General features: G+C 43.8%; 1 protein-coding gene across 1 annotated transcript in view; it reads right to left on the bottom strand.

The window, feature by feature from the left end:
* CUL4B (cullin 4B) overlaps positions 1-21635 on the bottom strand; it is a 74426-nt gene extending 52791 nt beyond the window's left edge. Inside the window, exons 1-8 of the mRNA XM_088478205.1 lie at positions 21470-21635; positions 20775-21164; positions 17901-18016; positions 16287-16391; positions 15584-15652; positions 14511-14584; positions 1874-2036; positions 1456-1545 (exon numbers count right to left, since the gene is read on the bottom strand). Of these exons, the coding sequence (XP_088334331.1) occupies positions 1456-1545; positions 1874-2036; positions 14511-14584; positions 15584-15652; positions 16287-16391; positions 17901-18016; positions 20775-21164; positions 21470-21521 (1059 nt within the window). The 5' untranslated portion in view covers positions 21522-21635. The remainder of the gene's footprint in view (positions 1-1455; positions 1546-1873; positions 2037-14510; positions 14585-15583; positions 15653-16286; positions 16392-17900; positions 18017-20774; positions 21165-21469) is intronic.
* Positions 21636-23586: the final 1951 nt, after the last annotated feature.

A 23586-nucleotide genomic window follows, 5' to 3' on the forward strand; every position in this document is an offset into this window, starting at 1 on the left:
TACCAACAGTGCATGGTTCCAGGTCTCCTCACAGAGTCTTAAGTAAAATAATTAGCTCCACCTGTGGATCTTTTCAAATGTGTCAGTGAGTAATAATGACTACACCTGTGCACCTGGTGGGTGACCTGGAAAACGTGAACTATTGGTAGCTCTCGAGGACAGAGGTTGGATACCCCTGATCTATATATCTCTGAAGTGCCAAAAGTCATGGAATAGCAATATGTAAAGGTAGGTGGCGTCACCATCCTGCGACATCTTGGAAAATGTCCAGACCTGCATCAGTTGTAGTCTGACATCTCGTTAGTTTGAACTCTAGGCTGCTCATGGCAAGGCGACGTAAATTATCGGAGTTCGAACGGGGCATGATAGTGGGTGTCTGACGGATGGTACAATCCATTTCCGAAGTTGTGCACATATTCAACATTCTTCGATCTACGGTGTCACGTTTGTAACGAGAATACCTCATGGAAGGCATTACCACCCACCATGGACAGCGCTGTGGCCAACCACCGTGCTTAAAGATCGTGACCAGCGGCTTCTGGACAGAATTATCAGTGGTAACAGACAAGCAACACTGGCTCAAATAATATCCACATTCAATACAGGAGGTAGCAGATGCATATCCAGCAGGTCAGTGCAGCGTTGTTTAGCTTCCATGAGATTTGGGAGCAGAAAGACCCACCAGGGCTCCCCTGTTAACATTGACACCAGACACCGAGCCTCACCTGGGCTCATAACAATGCTAATTGGACCAAGGAGGACTAGCAACATGTGGTGTGGTCCAATAAGTCACGATTCCAGCCATTTCGGGCAGATGGTAGGGTTCGGGTGTGATGCAGACCCCATAAGACCATAGACCCAAGTTGTCAACAAGGCAATGTGCAGGCTGGTGGTGGTTCCATAATGGTGTAGGGAGTGTTCACGTGGCATGGGTTAGGTCCTCTATAGTGCATTGCATGAAGACCATTTGCAGCCCTACATGGACTTCATGTACCCCCACAACAATGGAATATTCCAGCAGGAAAAAAAAAAAACGCCGTCTTCAGTCCCAAGTTGTACAGAATTGGTTCTATGAGCATTCTGGAGAGGTCAGATGAAGGGTGTGGCCACCACGTTCGCCCGACATGAACCCAATCCAGCATTTATGGGACGTGGCGGAGAAGTCCCTTCGCTCCCAAGATCGTGCGCCTACAAATATCAGGGAGCTGTGGGAAGCTATCCAGATGGCATGGGTCAACATCTCTCCAGAGGTCTTCCACCCACTTGTGGAATCGATGTCACATCAAGTTGCTGCACTTCACTGGGCTAGAGGGAGTCCTAAACGATACTAGGCATCTATCCCATGACTTTTGGCACTGCAGTCTAATATATATATATATATATATTTATTTTTTAGAAAAATCACTAAGGGTAGGTGAACTTTACTAGAGAGAATACTGTATCAAAAAATAATACCTCTCTTTCCTGCATGAGCCTCTGGCCTTCTGCTGCATACAAGCGGTTTGTTTCTTCCAAGAATCTATGCTCAAATGAATCTTGATAAATCTACAGAAAATAAAGACATTTGAAAGCATTAAATAAATGTGATTAAAGTCACTTAGGTCATCTAATGTAGTCTAGGCACTTACTCCTCTAAACCAGAAGTTCTTAACTGTTAGTCCACAACACAGATAAAGTCTTGAAGTTGGCTTTGGAACTGTGTTGGGTGCACTTTCAATAAAAATAGGACAGTTCGCATCTATAGAATGTTATTTGACAATATCCTGTACAAGGAGCACTATAGGGGGCACATCCTAACTAGCATGGGTACCCATTTGTTTATAGACGCGAGTCACAGGTTAAGAACTTCTGCTGTAAGCAATGTATTACTTACTTGCAGGTCAGAAAGCATACTTAAAAGACTCCGTAACAAACTTCTGTCAATGGCTTCCCCATTCCTTTCCCTCTCAATTAACAGAAGAATGCCGTCAATGGTCTTGTTCTGAACTTTCTGATCGCTGATTATGTGGTTTCTAAATAGCTCTAGACCCATGTCCCTATATATAAGAAATAAGCAATTGTTAATATTTACAAGAAAGACTAGTGGCCAAACACGGAACTATCTGGTAATTTGGGCTGATTGCAAAGGGAATCACATCCTAAACATGCACAGCTATACATAGTTATAGAAAAATCTAATTTGCTCAATTTACAAAATGGCAGCACATCTAACAAACCATATTTTAGCATTTGGGCAGTTTAATCTGCCAAAGTTCCTAAATCTTTAATATGAGGGTGGTTCAATAAGTAAGGTAAGGGTCATTCCGCATCAAATCAACAAAATTTCAGAAAAAAAATAAATAAATAAAAAAATTCTACCTTAAATTCTCTAATTTCATTGAAATTTTATACAGTAAATCCTGCCATGAGTGTAAAGAAAACCTCCAAATCTCAGTCTGATAAGTACACTGGTATTGAAGTTATATACCTTTAATAAAAGCAAAATTTTGTGTTAAATAATTCCAGTAACCGTTTTTTTAAGTTGCTTTTGCAGCTCACCTAATCGAGCTAGAGAGTTGGACAAGGTCTCATTTTAAACCTATATTTATGGGCTTTCATGTGATATAACAGCAGTATGTTTCAAAAAAGAATGAATTAAACAAATTTATATTAAAAAAAATGAAATCAAGAGTTTGGATTCTCAAAAAGCCATTTTAACATTTTTAAAACAAAAAACTCTGGGTATATATTAACAGTATGAACAATTTTTAAAGTTTTATTTTGGGATCATGATGGGATCACTTACTATAAGAGCTTTAATTTGTGAATGATTCATGAAAATTGTATGTATTGAGGAACTACACATCTGAGAGTAATAGAAAGGAAAAAAAAACAAAAAAAAAAAAACATTTTTTCCAGATCACTTCATTAGGAGGAATGCACATTCCACTTCAAGTGTGTTAGGGGACGAGATTATACAGACAGTGCCTACTCCCACTTTTGTGCAGTCGTGCAAACTTAAGTGGAAAGATACTTCATGTGGAAAGACACTTCAATTATGTTGAATAGGATCGCCTTTAACACTTCCCTGGACCACTACAAGTGGTCCAGGGACAGGTGAGGTTTGGGTGGGCTTTAATTAGTGAAGAAAAGACAACTCAGTCACCTGGCCAGGCAAACAAGAGAAGGCAAAGCCCATGGGGATGCTGCTGATCTCCACAGATCAGAGGAGCATGTGATGGGCTCCTGCAATCAGAGCTCAGCACATGCTCATCTTACCTCTCATCATAGTCTCATGGGAATTATTTCCCAGCAGTGCATTACCCCAGTATTTGCTGGACCTACCTGCAGCCACTGCCGGGACAGTCAAAACAGCAGTGATGACTGAGAAGCTGCACTACACCCTGCACTTTGATTAAGCGACCAACGCTGTCGCTATAGTCTAATAGAGGGTATGTAACTGCTGCCTATGACAACAAATGGTAGCTTGCATTTATTCTGGAGAAAGAGGACAACATCTATGAAGCGTAAGTGACATTCCTCCATCCAGCTGGGCCATCACCATATTTTTCACACCAAGGGAAGCGAGACGTTGTATGGATTCCTATGGTAGATGTTCTGTGTAAGGTTAACTCCAACAGGTCTAATGTACTCTCTTTCTTAAATGGGAATACTAAAAACAAATGAAACCTTCATCCAGTTCCAACCCATCAAGTAGCACCATCCATCCAGAGCAGCAGCACCAAATGGTAATGATCTGTAGTAAGCCTTCTGAAAAAATAGGTGTGTGACCGGAAGACCTCACACACCGGCCGATCGCAGATTGGGTTACGATCCCCAGTGGATCTTGGGGTATTAGGGATTCCCTCTTACCGTCAGTAACTTCTGTTACTGACTCCGCCCAGTAAAGTTGCAGCCACCACCAAACTCCTTTAATCGGAGTTTGGAACCACTTACTGCTGTGTACGAGTCGACTAGCTGCGGCCACACCTTCTGATTGGTGTCGGCTGATACCCACTGATCCCTCGCAATAGACCAGGCTCTGCACGGTAGCTGGCAGAAGGCTTGAGCTTTGGAGAGGACTGGCTCAATCCAGAACAACCGGAGAATGGAACAGTGTTTTTTTTTCAAATTGAGTTTATTTATAAAACTTTTGTATTTTTTAACAACACATCAATTCTAACACAAAAAATAAAATAAAAAAACCCCACCCCTATAAAACCCCTTAAAAAAAAAAAAAAAAAAAAAAAGGAAAACCACACACTTAATAAACAGCCATTTACAAATAATGTCATTAATACATTAATATCAATTCACCACTGACATCAATACATAAATAATATACAGCAAAATATTATCACAGAAGAAGAAATCTCAGCTATTCAAAGATACAGAAAGGTCATTTCAAATACCGGTAATTCAAAATATCAAGACATTATTGTGCCGTCTCGCTGGTCACTAATCTATCAGCATCTGAGATCTCCCCACCTCCATTGACATAATGGGAAGATGAAATCCATGGGCCCCAAATACGCTCATATTTCAGAATACAGTTACGCTTAGTGTATATAAAACGTTCGTGCCCCACCACTTCATTCATCAACCCACACCATTCAGCAAAAGTGGGGCTTCTAGCTGCCATCCAAGAACGGGCAATACAGACCTTTGCCAAAGTCATCGCATTAATCACATACTGGCCCGTTGAACGGTTAACCCTGTCCACAAGACCCAATCCAAAAATACACATTTTAGGGGACAACATGGGGATACCACGTACTGTGTTGGTGACACAGTCATTGACCTGGGACCAAAACCCCTGGACAACAGAACACTCCCAGAGGAGATGCCAAAATGAGCACTGAGGAATAGAGCATTTAGGACACCTATCAGACGCTCTAGATCCAAATCTATTCAATAATAGGGGAGTAAGATACACCCTGTGTAATAAGAAAAATTGTATCTGTTGAAATCGCACTGCAGATGTGGCAGTCACATGACTATTCAACATTAGAGACCACTCATCGTCATCTAAAAGGACCCAAATCATCCACCCACTTGAGTCTAAGTGGCGCTAGGGTATCATCAGACTTAGTAGTAAGGAGGTAGGAATAAAGTCGAGAAATTAACCTTCTACCACTGGTCGCTTGCAGCATAACTTTAACAGGATCAGGTGTAAGTTGCGGCGGGCCAGAAGAAAACGGACCGGCTAAAGCATGTCGGAGCTGTAAGTAGCGGAAACACATAGTATTCGGGACCCCAAATTCAGTCCTAATATTATCAAAAGTTTTTAAAACCCCATCACTATACAACTGTCCGATGGAAAGAACCCCCCTCCTAGACCACAAAGAGCTACAATCTAATAGGGCCAGCTCTCTAAGAGTCGACGAATGCCATAAAGACAAATCAGGATCAGTACCCTCTGCCCCCACTAATGTACGGGCCTGTCTCCACAAACTATGAGCCTGTGTGACCAATGGAACTCCCCCCGTAGGGCACCTGTCATCGAGTAATAATTGCAAAGGGGAACACTTTCTAGAAACAGTATGTACCAAGAAAGTAGATAGATCCCGGCTCCCCCCCCCCCACCACCCACCCCTGTAAATGAGCCAATTGTGAAGCCAAATAATCAAGGCGGAAATTCGGTAATGCCAGGCCACCTAACTCTCTGGATCTACATAGAGTTTTAAGTTTAATTCGAGGACGTTTCTCTGCCCAAACTAGGGAGGAGATATAACTATCTATCAATCTAAATATATGAGGAGAAATATAAACAGGGGCCTGCTGAAAAACTTACAAAAATTTAGGGAGAACAACCATTTTTACCAAATTCACCCGACCCGTGACAGTCAAGGGAAGTTTATCCCATCTACTCCTGGGGTCTTACCTCCCGGAAATGAGGAAACAGCTATCTCAACCTCCTCTACAGTGAATGGGGAGTCAAGAAATGCAACTTGGATTTCAAGAAGTCAATTTGTGGCTGAACATTAAGTGGGACAAAGTCCGACATGGATGACGTTACCCAAATTCCCAAATATTTAAACCTGGAGGTCCACTCCAAAGGAGTACTCACAGCACTAACAGGAGTAGAAGGACCATGAACAGGAAGAATGCAAGATTTGTCCCAATTAATGCACAGCCCAGAAAATCGTCCAAAAGCATCTACAACAGAGAGAAGTGCGATTAAAGACTCTGATGCATCAGACAAAAATAGCAGCATGTCATCTGCATAAAGAGCCACCTTATCGATCCTTTGCTGTATTTGAATTCCCCGTATTCTAGGATGGTTTCTGATAAGACACGCCAAAGGCTCAATGGCCAGGTCAAATAGAGTTGGGGAAAGAGGACACCCCTGTCTAGTACCCATAGAGAGACGAAAAGAAGGAGAAACATATCCATTAATACAAATCCGTCCTAAAGGGGAGGAATACAGTAATTTAACACAGGCTATAAATCTAGGTCCCATCCCAAAACGAAACAGGATTTCCCAAAGATAGTGCCACTCTACAGAGTCAAAGGCTCTGGCGGCATCCAAGGACACCACCACAGCCCCGTCATCCACAGAATCCGCCAACTGTAAAATCGAATATAATCTCCTAAGGTTCTGTGAGGTAGACTTCCCGGGCATAAAGCCAGTTTGGTCGGGATGCACCACCTCATCAATTACCTTACTAAGCCTAAGTGCAAGCATTTTAGCCAATATTTTAATATCCGTAGAGAGGAGGGAGATCGGGCGATAGGAGCCAGGATCAAAGGGGTCTTTGCCAGTTTTAGGAATCATAACAATAATGGCCTCTGACATAGAGCATGGAAGAGCACCCAGGTCACACAGCTCATTAAAAAGGTTAAGAAGTCTGGGAAAAAGGAAAAGGGCATGTTTCTTATAAATTTCAATGGGAATCCCATCTACTCCTGGGGTCTTACCTCCCGGAAATGAGGAAACAGCTATCTCAACCTCCTCTACAGTGAATGGGGAGTCAAGAAATGCTCTGCTATCCTGGGAAATAGATGGGAGGGATATATGTCCCAAATAATTAATCTAAAGTATAGTGGGCCTGAGAGCAATAAAGACTAGCAAAATATTCATAAAATACCTTCGTAATAGCTGGTGTAGAGGAGTGTAGATTACCTAGAGAATCCCGAATTTGAGCTACAACTGTGGTGGGTCGGACCTCTCTAGAAAGATACGCCAGAAAAGCCCCTGATTTATCAGAGTCTGAATATTGACTATGCCTAGCAAATAGCAGACGCCTTCTGGACTTATCTAAGAGGAAATCAGATAAAAGTTTAGCAGCCTCCATATATAAGGATCTAGCAGTAATGGAACCCGAAGACAGATAACTCTGTTCCAACAAAACACAACTATTTTCCAGCTCAGTCTCTTTTTTTTTAATGAAAAGTTTTAATGCTTATCACCCTACCAATTAAAGAGCCTCTCAAGACAGCCTTAAAGGCATCCCACAAAACGTCGTAAGAAACAGAGCCAGTATTCTCAGCAAAAAAATTAATCCATTGGATTTCCAATTCAGAGCCCGCACCCATTAATTTAAGCCAGAAAGGATTAAATTTCCAAAAAGAATGGCCTCGTGGGGCAGTAACATCAATAGTCAATGCTAAAGGGGCATGATCCGACACACCCCGGGATCGGTACTTCACCTCCACAACCTGCGGGACCAGCCTCCCGGATATCAGAGCAAGGTCAATCCTAGAAAAGGAATGATGAGAGGCTGAAAAGCAAGAGTACCGAGCCAAGCGAGGATGCCGAACCCGCCAAATATCCACCAGCCCAAGCTCGTCCACCAAATTGGCAAAAGAATGAGGGGAGGGGCCAGACACATTCGAACTTTCACGCCACCTATCTAGGGCAGGATTTAACACATTATTAAAATCCCCGACACAAATAACCGGGGTATCCGGAGATAAAGAAATAAATTCGGCAGACTTTTTCAAGGAGGGGGGAACATAAACTGCGAGAATATGGAATGGGGAGGAGTGAATAGAAGCCCATATAAAGACATATCTACCCAAGGGGTCCACTCTAACATCATCCAGGACAAAATTTAGAGATCTGCGAACAAGGACTGACACACCTCTGTAATGAGAGGAGTGTGTGGAGTGATAAGCCCAGCCTATCCAGGGTTTACGCAGTGCCAAGACTTTCCCACCCACCAAGTGTGTTTCCATCAAATAAATAATATCAGCCTGAGCCTTTTTAACCTGCGTCAATACTAAGGAGCGCTTAACTCTATCATTGAGGCCCCGAACATTCCAAGAGAGAATTTGGAAAGGGGAACCTAAACTAGTAGACATCATGGAGTTAGCCTCAGATCAGAGTGAAGAGGAGATACAATCAACTGAGACATCACAGCATGAGGCGACCAGCGAGACATGGCAACACTGCATAATAAAAAAAACAGTAAAGACTGAGAATAAAGTAAATACCAGCATATTATTTTAGAAAATGACATTACAATGGCATAAAGTAAAAGGCAAAAAATAAATTCCCATACAATAACCCTGAGGAAAACCCCACATCCCACCCTGTATATCCACCCCAACCAGATATACCTAGATCCCTAACCGACCAACTACTAACCCCAAACCAAAATACCCGATAAACCCCTTATTTTATTTAATTAAAACAAGGAGTAAAATAGAAGGGAGGGAGCAATTCTTACCTCAGCCGTAAGGTGGAGTAACAGCCAGGCCCAGTAAAGAATTGCCCTCCCCGGCACCCTGCACCTAAAATAACTATATAAACGGGTACCACAACACTAATACCAGTTAAAGAGCTTGCCAAAGCTAGTAATCATTAGATTATCAGATTATCTAAAAAAGCAAACACAGCTCACGATATAATAATAAGTCCAGGTCAGTCCGGAGGAGCGTCTTCAGCACGGCCCCTAAGATCCAACCACGACGAAGCTTCACGTGGTGAATCAAAGAAATGAGATCGACCATCGGCCACCACACGCAGACGGGCAGGAAACAACATGGCGTAGGAGAAGCCCAGATCACGTAAGCGACGTTTAATCTGTATAAATTGGGACCTAGACTTCTGGACCTCCATAGAAAAGTCCGGGAACACTGCTACCCGATTTCCATTATATTCCAAAGGACCACGTAGACGAGCCATACGAAGAATCAAATCTCTGTCCTTGAAATGCAAGATCTTGGCAATGAATGTGCGGGGGGGAGCACCAGGAGGCAGAGCCCTGCCAGGGATACGGTGCGCTCTTTCTACTGCAAAGTGGGCAGTAAAATCATCTCTGCCAAAGGTGTCTACCAACCATTTTTCCAGGAACGCCTTTGGTTGAGACCCCTCCGACTTCTCGGGCAGACCCACAAAACGGATGTTATTTCTACGAAGTCGGCCCTCTATATCAGAGATTTTGGTACGACAGGCCACCATCTGGGACTCCAAGGTTGTAAGCCGTCCCGCAACTGGAGCAGTAATATCCTCTAACGTAGAAATGCGGGTCTCTGCCTCACCAACACGCTCTCGCATCGTCTGCATATCATGACGGATAAGGGAAAGCTCCACATGTACTTCAGAAATCTTGCCAGACAGCGTTTTCTCTGAAGATGTAATTGCCTGCATTAAATTTTGCATAGTGATTTCAGGCTCCGAGGGAGAATCTTCAAGAGCAGGCGGAGAGGAGGGCTGAGAATGAGACGGGGTCCCTGAAGAGCTAGATCCCGTAGCCCCGCTGGTTCCAGAACGGGAGAACCTCTCCAGCCGCGCAGCAGCAGACTGTTGGGAATTTTTCCCCATAATCACTGGACCCCAAGGACAGTTGCAGGGAACAGCAGGCAACCAGAATCAATACAGGATAATGATCAGCAGCGAGGTACAGGAGGAGGGTTTATAATGTCCCAAGTGACCCCAGAGATTCAGGAAGAAGATGAGCCACCTCTCCTATCTGTCCAGGACACTAACCAGCAGAGCGCTGCACCCAGCACTGAAGGCAGGAGCCCCAAAGCAGCTTGATCCGGATCCAAAATGGCGGCCGCGATTGAGAATCGCGGGTCCGCGACGGCAGGCACAATGCAGCAATTTCTATGGGGAAGGGATCCCCACCTCCCCAGCACTCCAGGCCACCCTCCGGTGTAAAGAGGAGACAGGCGCCGGAGCCAGGAACAGCCTCAGAGACCAGGGACCGGATCCAAGATGGCGCCCGCGACGAGGAGACGCTGCAGGGAGAGATCTTCAACTCCCACAGCACAGCAGCCAGCGCACCCAGACTGACCCAAGGACTCCTGCAGCAGGCAGTGGTAGGTACCAAAGGAGAAGGTAAGTGCCAGGGACCGGGTAGAGGGGTCAGGATGCTGTAGCGGATATTCAGGGCCTAGGAGCTGCGCTATCAGCTGCCTACTACCAGCTCATCCAGGCCACGCCCCGAATGGAACAGTGTTTGGCGCAATTCTGTTGTAGCAGAACTCAGATGCGGTCGTAAAGGCAAAGATGTTTATTGCCCAATAGTCTATATAAAAGACTCTTCCCTCAGCTTTAAGGGGGGGTCAGCATACAAAGATGTTACAGCAGTTCAATCATTGATGTTCAAGTCCGCCCTGTGGTTTTCAACCAATCAACTTAAGTGGATGTGCTGTCCACAGGCACGATTAACATCGTCCCCTATGGACAGTGGGGAGTGGTCACTACCCTGTGACCGAGCCCACCTGGTGTTAGTCGCCACCCAGGGGTCTGCTCATCTAGGATTGGGGGAAGTTTCCCTCCAAAATGTACTTCCAGGAATCTGCTAAAGGACCAAGCCTGCCACCTCTGCCTGAATCTGAGCTCCAGAGGTCAGCAAACAAGGTCCCCAGGCAGGGTTTCCTGGCCACGGAGGGAAATCTCTTTGGGAGCTCCCTGAAACAATTAACTGGCTGCTTTGGCCAGCTTACCCTGCACCTCCTCATACCACTTTCAAGCATGAGGTTGCATGGGAGGGCAGCCCGTTTCCCTGGAAGGGGGCTGGGGGGATTCAGCAGCCCACACAGAGCCCTGAATCTTCCAGTGAAACAAAAGTGCAATTTACTTTTAAACTATACATTCAACCCTTTTTACATTGAATATATACATTTAAGCAGTTTATTTAAAACTTTGTATGTTCCTATGTGTGTTTACACTGTGTGCCCAGTGCTAGACTTTACTAACGCAGCCCTGCAGTGCTGGGACACTGGGAGCCGAGCTCCCCGTCCCCAGGATAGGGCTCTCAGCTCTGCAGCCTGGGACCATGCCCTGACTGCAACAGCTTTACCTTTACTCAGCAGCGCTCAGCTGCTTTTCCCCTCTTAGCGCTGGGGTTTCAACTCTCCCTGTCCCCGCAGCATGCGGCCACTCTGCCTTGCAGTGCCGCACTGTAATGTCGGAGCTAGGTTCCCGGTCCTCAGCATGGAGCACTTGGCGGCTCCTTATACTGGTCCTCCTCGGTGCAGCACACAGGGGGTTTAAAGCTCTTGAGTGCCCGCAGCAAGCGGAGCTGGTGCGGGCTGCGTGGCGCCTAGCCCTTCACACTGCACTGAGCAGCCGGCCACTCATAGCCCTGCAGTCCGGGACACTCGTCTCGTCTGCAGTGGCTTCTTGCCGTCCCGGAGGGCCGCTATGCTCTCGGTCCCCAACGGTCGGCACTCCGCCCTGCAGCCCGGGATCACATCCTGGCTGCAGGGGCTCTTTGTATAACGCCCTCTCCCCCAGGCACAGGGGGATAACGTTCTTCATACAGTCAGCACTGCTGCGGCCGTCTGAGAGGGTCCGGGGCACATTAAAAATGTGTTTTTATTTACAATGCTTTTAACACTCGGCACCGCTAATACATTTATTAAATGGGTGTCTAGCGTTTGTATAGTTCAAATATGGCGCTGCGGCACAGGGTTGACCCCTTCAGTGCCGCGGCCGCCATTACACACGTGGGGGGTGGCAGACCCGGCCACACTGTGAAAGACAAAATAATAAAAGTTTTAAAGATGTTAGTTTTAACATACTGTGTAATTGTACATAATATACATCAAAGGGATTGTTTAAGGAAATAAAAGTACAGAACAGGTGTAGATAGTGCTCATTTTCATTATTTTAACAAACAGTCCAAAGTGAGAACCTCATGTAGCAGTTAATCCCATAATGAACCCAAAATAAAACTTTGGGGATTTATTCACAGCATGAACAATTCTTGAGAGTTTAAAAAATTAAAAAATATGGCTTTGAGAAAATCAAAATTTTGCTTTTAAATTTTTTATTTTCATTGAAACATACTGCTGTGTTATATATATTATGAGAGCCCATAAAAAGAGGTTTAAAATGAGACCTTCCATCTGTGGATTATTTTCATATGATCCATGTGGGCCAAAGAGCTCCCTTAATGGGAAACACCCGGAGTCAATCTAATAAGCTAATTGTTCTATTTAGCCTGGACTTGGCCCACAGACTTACACTTCCACCTCTTGAAAAAGCCGCCGGTGTGCGGAGAAATGCATTGAGGACACGGGAGGATACGGACCATCAGCTGAAAGCTGAGCCCAGCTATCACTAACACTCATCTCCTGGGATTTAGGCTCAAACCCCCCTGGCTTGTGCATCTACAGCAGCAGACGCCCTATGTGATCCGCGCAGCTTCCTGGGAGTGAGAAGCGAAGAGGGCTGCGGACGGAGCTCTCACGGAGAGGGACGGAGTCGCTGTGTGCCGGTAGTCAGTTCATTGTTGCTGGAGCCATCAGAACTCAAAAGCCACTGGAGGGACTTACGGGAGGAGAGTGAGTACAGTGGAGCAGCTAATGACTATCACTCTATGATACTATACAGCCACACATTGAAAGTGTGCATTAAAGTGCACTGTGGAACATTGCAAGCCATCTACTTATACTGGGCCGTTTATTTCATCTTTCATCTTATCATTGCTACAATTGTTGAATATCTTCAGTGACTAGATACATTGTTGTCTAATTGAGCCCTTCTGGCTTGGTTTAAGACACGCTTTTTGGAGATACATTGGAGTTATGTGCATACCTACCAGCTGAGGATCATTAGAGAACTGTTTATTTAATTTGTTTGTTTGTATATATACACACGATTGATCTGATAAACAACGTGTACTGAATAGAACACAGTTTATGTGTTTTTACACTCCCGGGAGTTTATTATAAGCTTTTCGATGTATATTTATACTTGGATATGAAATTTTATTAAAGGATATTTTATGCTCCCTGACGTGTCAATAGGCACCGCCTACTTTTTTTGTGCATCTTAAAATGAGACCTTGCCCAACTCTATCTCAGATGAGCTGCAAAATCAATTTTAAAAAAACAAAACTGTTAATACCAATTTTTTCATAAAAAAAATGGCAGCTTTAAAAAGGCATATAACTTCAAACCAAGTGTACTTATCAGCCTAAGATTTTGAATTTATCTTCACACTCAAGGAATCAATATACCAAATTTCATTACAATCTGAAACAGATCAGGTTGAAACCCTGTGTTGATTTTGTGTGGAATGACCCGTAACAAGACCTCTTATGTGTAATGTTCTCCATTTCATTCTAATTAAATTTCCCACCCGAGCAGGTAAACCACGCATGAGTTGTTATGGAGCTACCCTTGTGAGGTACTGGACCATCCTCCCTACAACCGTGACCAGGCACAGAGTGATTTCCATCTCTTTGGACCATTGAAGAAGCACCTGGGTGGAAGGCAATTCGAAGTTCAGCAAACAGTCATGTCCTGGCTTCAGGCAATATAATCTGCACCAAGGCCATACTACTGATTATACATATATGTAAGAGTCGAAACTTACGCAATGAGAGATCTGTTTACCGTATTTATTGAACCACCCTTGTAATATATATTCAGAAGAGGTGGCTACCAATTCATAGATACTACAGTGTAGGTGAGGGATTCTCAGAGCTACCTCTGAGGCATGCTCAGAGAATGCTCCTCTGTGAGAATTATTAATACTTTGATCAAAAAAAAATTGTAATTCACAAGGTAAAGAGAAATCTAAACATGATATTCATGGTGCGAATGAGCACAGGAGCTAAGCAGACATGGTTTAGGAGGTAATTAGGCTATGGTTTGCAGTGTAAAGGGAAAACATATTTCACTGCTAGAGAATAAAACTGCATGGATTTTACAACTAGAATACTTTAATCATACAGTATTTATGAAGTGCCACCTTTTATGCAGCCCAGAATATTTGTGAGCTGAACAAAGAGCACATACTAATACATGAATCTGTAATCACATCTTACAATCTAGAGGACATATAAAACAATAAATAAGATATGTAGTGTGGCCTGTGTAATCCTGAGAGAAGAATGAATAAGGAGTCGTCAAAGAAAGCCTATTTGAAAAGTTACGTTTTTACCGGTTACTTTAAAGGTTGTGGGGAGGGGGCGCAACATTACATTTTACAACTGCGTATGTTGTCAGATTTTTGTTTTCTAGAAAAGCTTGTGGTCTTTTGACTCCATTTTTTTCCCCCAGGCACCTTACATTATTATTTTATAATAGATTTGGTTGTGCAGTAAATAGGATGATCTTACCAAATTGATGGAAGCATGGAATTCTGAAGAACGTAGGTTCGATCCAAGAATAAGAATATGCTTCTAATCATGATCTTTAAAAAAGAAAGATGCACATTGATCAGCCATGTATGTTTATTACATCAGATTGATGAATATGTATACCAAATGACATTCGATTTATTCCATCAATATTTTTTCTATCGTTGCAAAGGCCTGGTGTCCAATCCATACTGCACACCACTTTCCATATATTGAGCTTAAATTACACAAATTATTGGAGTGTAGATTGATCTACACTATTTGATCTACACTATTTAGACAACGTAAAACAATAGACACCAAATGGTAAACAGGCAATAGGTTGACAGGGATTTTTTTTTTGTTATTTTAACTCTAATCCTCACCCTAACCCTCCCCCTGGTGCCCAACCGTCCCCTCCTGCAGCCCAACCCCAACCCTCCACCAGGTGCCTAACCCTAACAATCACGAAAAACCCTGGCCCTGTCAACCTAAGTCCATGTCGACCATCTGGTGCCGATCTTTTGACCGTCTATCTCTAGACAATGTAGATCTTCCCTATGTAATAGGCATCATTAAAATAAGTTTTGTTTTGTCTTTAACAGGGCACAACACTAAAATGGAGACATTTCATCTGTGATTTACATCCCTTGTGGGTAAAACATTTTCCCATAAATTAAGCTCCGTACACACGGAGCGATCAGACATCATTGTCTGATCTTCCTGCATGTTCCATATCGAACATCCAGCACATGCACCAACCCCCAAACAACTATAATGACCCGCGATTGACAATCACAGGTCCCTTAAGTAACCAGGCTAACCTGGTCGATATCGACCAGGTTGGCCTGTATGCACGGGCGATGGTCAATATCGACCATAAGTGCCTGCACCGTGCCTGCGCATCGACCATCGTTTGGGGGTTGGAAGGGCCCAAAAACAGTACGATATGAACAATATGATCGATATCGTTCTTATCGTCCTGTAATATCTGACGTGTATTCGCACCTTTAGAGGTAGAATGTGTTCCTACTGCTGCCACATGTCAAATGAAGTAAAGGTTAAATGCTTACCATTTGTCTGCAATGATCCTGCCAGCATTTGTCTATTTTCTTTAGAAAAAGAACACTATCCAGCGAATCTGTAATTACTGTATTAAGGAAAGAAATTACTAAAACCAAATGGGAAAATTAGTAACATTAAATAATGTATAGTATGCGAAGCTGGGAAGTGCCCTAGCCATCAAATGGTTGGCTTCCCTTCAGCCTACTCTGGAAGATGCTTGCAAGTACTATATGTCCTATACAGAAGTAATTCAACCAATCTAGATAACTTTTTTTGGTTATGTTTACAGCTGCTGCAGAGAGGTGACGGAAAACAAAACTTGTTTACACCAATTTTTGGGGTGGAAACAGAACAAGCCTGCCATTTAATTAGAACTAGGTGATGCCACTTTCCTCTTAAAATACGTCAGAATAGATGTGTCCTCATACATCTAGCCTCAATACACCATGCAGGGAGACTTGCCTGGCGTGAGTCTCGTGCTTCTATGCTAGCATCGGGCATCTTTTTTTTGCCAAATGCAGTCACAAAGATGAAAAAAAACAAAAACAAAAAAACACCCGACGCTAGCAGAGTCTCACGGGACCTGGCGGCGAGCGGGGCTTTTTAGCGCAACTGCAGCAAAAATGTATAAGGACACATCTGTACCTCTGACAAAGATCAGCTGTGTAAAAAGGTTCACATATTTTAAACAGGTTAAGTATGAAAAGGATATTCTCTGAATTGGTGAATTTGTGCTTTGATGTGGTCTTCACAAATCTGTCTTAACTGTTTGTACAGGTTGGCAGAGATCTTGTAAGAGCAAAGGTTTTCAACAGCCTAAAATGCAGACAAAACACCGGTCAGTACCCATACAAACCAGAAAATAAAACAAAATCTGTCCCATGAACATAACAGTAAGGACTCAGAAGTCACCACTGAACCACTGTCAATCTGGACTTGGCTGTTAGTTACAGGTTCAAAGTCCAAGTAGCCCAAATACATGTCCCCAAGTTTCAACACCAATTGGCAAGATGGACTCAAAAACAAATCACGTACATAAGAGCTAACACTAAAGGTGGCAACTCAGTTAATGACAAGATCACAGGTAATTAATGGCCATCATCACAGATTTTCCTTAGTATTTCATCGAGATGCATAGGAATATCTGCAATATTGCTCTACTGTAATTCTCAGTAATGTATGCATTCACGCACATTGCTGAGAAGGATTTGCCCCTCAGTCAGGAGGCAAGCAGCAAAAAGGTTGTTACAAAAACCACATTAAAGTGGTTCCAGGTGAAAATGAAGCTTGATGGTAGCTTTGACTATTCTCCTACCACTGGGGGCACACGGTGGTGCACATGTGACCAATTCTAACACAAATGGAACAGTTCACTTTTGGTGCTGATTTGCTGCCATTAGCCCTTGCATCAATGTTATGTTCAATAGCATCCAGTGCCAAAAACCTTTAATTTAGACACAAGGTGGACATTCTTAAATGATAACTATAATCCTTAACACATTGCTAAAGCAACAAACAATGGCTGGAAGATAGCAAAACATAACATTATGGAAAGACCCTTACTGCCTCAAGACTTAATCCCCGGGAAATAGACACCCATGATGTACATGTGCACACGCTTTCTAAATACAGATATGCCCAGCTACATCCTTGCCTGTAATGCAGCAAATCGCACTATGCGTGGCGTAAGATGCACTCCTGCGATCAGAAACGTGACTTCGCGTCTCCAAAGAATTTGAAATGGAGACGGACTCCCGCAATAGGTGATGCGCCATAGCATATCGCGGCGCAAAGCATGCGCACGTTTGTGGCGCGATCAGCCCCAATGAACCTGGGCGCATTTGTACCTGTGCCTCACTGACAATCATTTCTCATTCGCCATTATTTGTATTTGGCACATTTCCAAACAAATACAAAATCTATGTAATCACTTATCTAGAAAAATCAGATCAATCTCCATAAAGGGTCTGCTGCTGTTTGTCATTACTTTCATGTGCATAGATGCGATTGTGGATAACAGAATCCATATATTTATAGGTACATCTGCTTATCCAGCACAAAGCTACACGTTTAGATTTAGGTGGCGTTGAACAACAATCAGGGCCCAGAGGGAACCAATGCATATCGCCTGCAAATTATCTATAAACTAATTTTATATCTGAGTTGAGGATGTCCTTATAATCATAACAAGCATATAAATCAATGGATATGTGCCACAACAATGCATTTAAGTTACTCAGATCACAAAATTCTTCAAAAATTGCTTTAAAAATTTAAAAAAAAAACAGAAAAAAAAAAAATCCATATTCATGTTAAGTCACTCACCTGGTATAATTCCTCCAAGTTATATTTTATTGAAGTGCTGTTTTCGATGGCTTCAACTGCACCTTTCAGTTTGTGCCAGGTTTCATCAGTGTAATTTTCAGGCAACTTGGGTTTATCTGTGGACATACATAGACACAATTTAAAAGACAGCTTGCAGACTACTAGTAAAATTATGTAACATTGTAGAGTTCCTCCATTTGCGAAGCGGTTACATTTCACCTATAAAGAAACATGTATATTAGTTTGAATGCATGGAATGTTTGAGTGCAAGTGTTTCAGTATGACTGGAGGAGAGCGTTGTCCATTTACACTAAAATTCCTAGTCTGACCCAGAATTTGGAACACTGTTCCAACCCGGGACAGATCTTGTTCACATTGCAGCTCCGATCCGGGTTATTCACACTGCACAGAGGTGCAGTGTTCATTTTTCTGCCGGTGCTTGGAGATTATATCAACTCCAAGCTGTTCATACGCTGTAAACGGGAGCCGGGTCAGGTGACCAAGGTCACCCGTTTACACTGCCCCGTGACCTGGATCCTTCCAGTGTCCAATACTGCTCGCTATCCGGGTTGGATTACTGGGTTAGTGGACCAGTGTTATTTTTCGTGGACCTGTCTACACTGCTACCCCAGTTGACACGGCATTAAACCAAGTTATTTGGCCAGTGTAAAAGGGGTCACACTTGCCACAGAAGCAATGAGCGCTTCCGCTTTTTATAGCTGGAAAGCAGTTACCGTTCAAATAGCTAGCGAGACGTTGCTCTTAAGGTCATCTGCCAAAAGTTTAGTAGTAATGTCTAGATAGTAAAGAAAAGTTTACTTTTTAAAGTTATAAGCTTTTGAATTAGGAGGTCCTCATTAAAACTACACATTCCTAGAAGAATATCTGGATTACTGCCTGCATCTCCTGGAATAATAGACAATCATTAGATGGATAAATTTCACTTGAGATTCAGTTACGGCTTGTAAAACACTGGCACCCATTATTTGAGTTGCACTCACCATAAATGCAAATTATATATTGAATGATTTAGCTAGCATTTACACAAAAAAAAATTATAGAGGGGGGTGGGGGAGCACGGCTTAATATGAAACTCAACTAGAATAAACTAGTATGGACCTGGCATATGCTGAGTCACTTCAGGGTCGTACCTGAACCGCCAGTGAGCGCGTCACAGGTGGGACAGACCACAATTGCTTATCGTATAGATCCTTTTATCTAATCATCTTTGCTATTGTACTTTGTGGGACAACCACATTTTTTCTCCTCTGTATGTGGCCTGTACATTCAGGTGTACCTCTTTGCTTTCTTCTATACGGTTTAACATTTTAGGCTGTTGATAATGTTATTGGTTGATTTGATTTTCAGGGGTGTCTGTTTTTATCATGAGGTGGTATGTGAAGAGTATGGTAAATAGCAGAAGCATTTGGAGGCGGTAAAAGTGTGTTAAGCTACAACTCCCTAGAAACAACACGTGACACTGGTTGGAGGCCTCAGGGCTCACCCAAGTTTCTTATATTATTCTTAAAAGATGTAAGCGGTTATCTTGCTCACTTTCAAATAATGTTTTTTGGGGGGTTTTTTCTGCCTAAGCCAGTGGTTCCCAAACTGTGCACCTCAGCACCCTGGGGTGCCTCAGGTTGGTGGTCCAAATCAAATTATTTATGGTAAATGTCATGTAAATATGTGGACAAGTAGAAGCGCAAATCTGTCCAACACCTAACTGATCCTAATGGAGCGTACACACTAGACGATATGCTCCCTGAGCGATATCGTCTAGTGTGTCCCCGGAAGGGTGTGCTCAATGTCGTTCATGATATTGAGCACACCCGCTGAACGATATCATTAACAATATCATTCAGCGCCGGGCTCTCTCCCCCATTCCCCAACATGCAGCAACCTGACAACATCGTCAGGTAGGCCTGCATGTTTACTTGATGAACGATAATGACAAACAACCCGCGGGAACGCGCATCGTTATCGTTCATCTTTTTTATGTTAAAAATGGTCAACAAAGTGGACGACTGAACGATAACGATATCGTTACGTCGTCCACTTTAATCGCCCAGTGTGTAAACACCTTTAGGATGACAGGTAAGCACAATTTACTTCACTTTACATTTTTCTTTCTGAATTTCTCAATAACAAACTTTTGGCTTAGGGGAACCATGAAAACAATGCTGATACTCTAGGGCACCACGATTCAAAAAAGTTTGTGAACCACTGGCCTAAGCATTAATGACCTCTAGTATCAGCAATACACAAAGCAGTTTGTACTAATACCAGCATCTAATTAGGAACTCATACTGATGCTGAGTAAACAGCGGGGTGACATCCAAAGGAAAGGTACAAACAGTACACACCATCTTCTACTGCAACAGGTCTAACAGAACTTCACTTTCTATAGGACTGACATCTAATGAATAGACCTGGACATATACCCTTTAGTACATTTTAAGGAGTATAACTCAGACATTGCCTCATTTCTTAGCACTGTGATTACAAATAGAAACCAAAATCAGATGACCAGGAAACAGTTTCAGAAGACATGTGTAGTAGAACAATTTTAGAACTAGTGTTACTTGAATTATCCTCCATTTAGAAACGTTCCACTGATCACCAAAAGATGAACTGCCGAAAACCTTGTTCTGACTAATTATTATTATTATTGTTTATTTATATGGCGCCACAAGTGTTCCGCAGCGCCTTACATAGTACATAAACAACTAATGACAATACTGTCTAATGGTAATTCTGAGCTCTTCAAATGTCATTTACAAGAATTAATCCCAAAGCTATATCATATACCATGACACCTTCCAATTCTCAAGTACAAAGTAAAAGCATGCGCCCGAATGAGCCATTCGCTTTTACCTTTAAAGTTCTTAATGACTAGCTTCTTTGCGGAGCCCGGCTTGCTGTTGGCAAAGCTGGACACAGGGGAGGCCTTGGTGAGGCCATTGGCATGGTGGCCAGCAGCCACCGGAGAGATGAGCAGGTTCTTACTCCTCAACGGTTGGGGGGCAGAGGAAGAGGAGGGGGACTCCTCAGCCATCTTCACATCGAGTCCCAGAAAGTCCAGGGTGTCCTCAAACCTCAGCTTCTTCTGGATGTGGTTGCTGGAGCTGCTGCTGGAGTGTTTCGGTGGTGAGATGGGGTCGAAGTCGTCCTTCTCAGCGCTGCTGCTGTGCAGCTTTCTCTTCTTGCTGCTGCTGGTTCCCTCTGTCTTCACCTCCTGCGCCGGAGGGTTGGGGGATGACAAACCTGTGGGAAACATGAAAGCAGCACACAGATGATACCCGTGCCGGGATAATAGGGATTACTACACTGCCCGGCTCTGAGAAGGCCCCGGCCTGGCGGCTGCTGCTTTTAGCCTCGGATATCCCACTTTCGGGTTGTTTATTGTCATGAGAAAAGAGACCAAAGATGGCCTCACTTCCTCTCCCGGGGCATCTCGGGTAGAGCAGCCGGAGGAAGCTACCGGCAGCCGGATCGTTCCCACCGCAGGTCCCCGGACTCCCCTCTACTACCCGGTCTCATCCTGATCAGCAAACGCCCCTCTTACCTACCGGAAGGGCTGGCGGCGAGGTCTTTCATAATGCCCGACCGTGCGGGCCTCATCCGGTGCCTTTCCCTCGCCGAGCTGCCGATCTGATTGGTCCCGGCACAGAGTTCGGGAACTGGGAGGGAGAATGAGAGACGCTGGGGAGCCGGGGGAGGGCCAACGCTGAGACAGTTCGCTGCTGGCTGACGTCACACCGCAGGAAAGGCCGCTTATTGGCTAGGAGACGTGACATGCTGTCACCCTCGTGCCACCAAGCCCCTCCCATTTTACCTGGCTTGTGCCCACCCCCCTAGACTAGTAGTCTAGTCTGCTCTACTGTTGCTGGTAATGAGGGGAGATGAGCATGTGCACGATTTCCAATAACACATCATGTATATATTTTCCAATTTATAATCCATGCTTCAGCATAGTGGCATATAAAAGGCCAGCGCACAAAGCTTTCATTTAGGCCTTATCTCTGCTATTCCATACTGCTGTGATAGGTACACCTTTTTCATAACCATGTGGGACTGTTTCTTGCAATATACTTTTTATTCTGAATTTAACAGAAAGCTTGGTGTGCTGTTCTCTCTATACCTCTTTACTAAAATATGGATTACAAATGGTCCTGCACCCATTCAATATGCTGGATTTGTGATTGTCTATTTCTGTGTGTGGCACTCTATATATAGGCTTACCTTACTATCCCTTTAAGGTAATGTCTAAATTCCCTTCGCAGAGAGGACCCTGACATCATTAGCTACTGTCCAATGTCATTCCCTACCATCCATGTGAGTATAGAGGGGGAATATAAACTTGTGGCGAGCGTAGCAAGCCACCGAGCCCGAAGCGTGGTGAGCGCAGCAGTTTCTTCTTTAGGTGGCCTTATTGGGCATGCCGCACTTCTGCCCTCACTCATGTCACTTCCAGGTCACTAGCGCGAAGGGGAAATAAGCTCTGCCATCCCTTTTAAACCGGGACACTCTTGAATCACACAGATTCTGCAGCTGGCTGAGTGCATTCATGAGTATCCAGAAAAAATACCAGTCACTGACAAAAAAATAAATCTTTAAAGTCGAGGTCCAGAGTTCTGTATTGTAAGTAAGAATTGAAAAAGTGGCCCCTCAGGATTAGATGCAATAAACCAATGTGTTTATTGTGCAAACAGCAATGTATCCAATCAGTGCAATTAGCTGAGCTTGAAAAATAACTATACTGATCCGAGACATTGCTATTTGCACAATAAACACATTGATTTATTGCATCTAATCCTGAGGGGCCGCTTTTTCAATCCTTACTACAGTATATATATATATATATATATATATATATATGTGTATATACAGTATATATATATATATATATATATATATATATTATACTTACCGACTTTGCAGGGGAGCAGCCGGAAAGATCCTGCTTCTTTCATCTTCGGGGATCGGGGCCAGACAATAGCCAGCATTAGGCCCTGCCCCTTTACAGGAAACCCCCCGCGATTCGCGGGTCCACGAGGAGGGGGCGGGCTAAATGACACGATTCGCAACATTTAGCCATGCCCCCTCCATACGGATCCACAAATGTCTCTGAAAATCTCCCCATCCTGCCCACTTCACTAGGAAGTGGGCGGGATCCGGGAGATTTGCCTACTCTTTCGGGGGTGCGAGGGGTTGCCCGAAAAATCGGGAGCCTCTCGTGACTCCCGGGAGAGTAGGCAAGTATAATATATTTATATACATGTGTATATCTCCATTAACCTACGTTATATACCGCATTATCTAGTCTACATTGAATACTGCCCTAACTAATCGACATTCAATGGCGTATATATAATGGGTGCAGGGCCCACTCCGTACCCATATATAATTATACTTACCTCCCAGCAGTCACCCGAGTCCTGCGCCTACCAGCAGCCCGGAGTTGCAAAGCAGCAAAAATCACAGGGAAAATGCCACAGCGGTCATTTTCCCGGTGATTTACATATGCGCACTAGAGATGTTTCTGGGAATAAGGGGCAGGCGTCATTTTCCCGAAGACCTGTGCATGCACAGTAGACTCCGGCACCAAGCCAGAGTTTACTGAGCTGTCAGACAGGAGAGAGCCCACACAGAGGCTGCATATGGGCCCCCTCTTCTCTTAAACTGC

The sequence above is a fragment of the Taudactylus pleione genome, unplaced genomic scaffold, assembly GCF_031769625.1.
Source record: "Taudactylus pleione unplaced genomic scaffold, aTauple2 ptg000211l, whole genome shotgun sequence".
Lineage (NCBI taxonomy): Eukaryota > Metazoa > Chordata > Amphibia > Anura > Myobatrachidae > Taudactylus > Taudactylus pleione.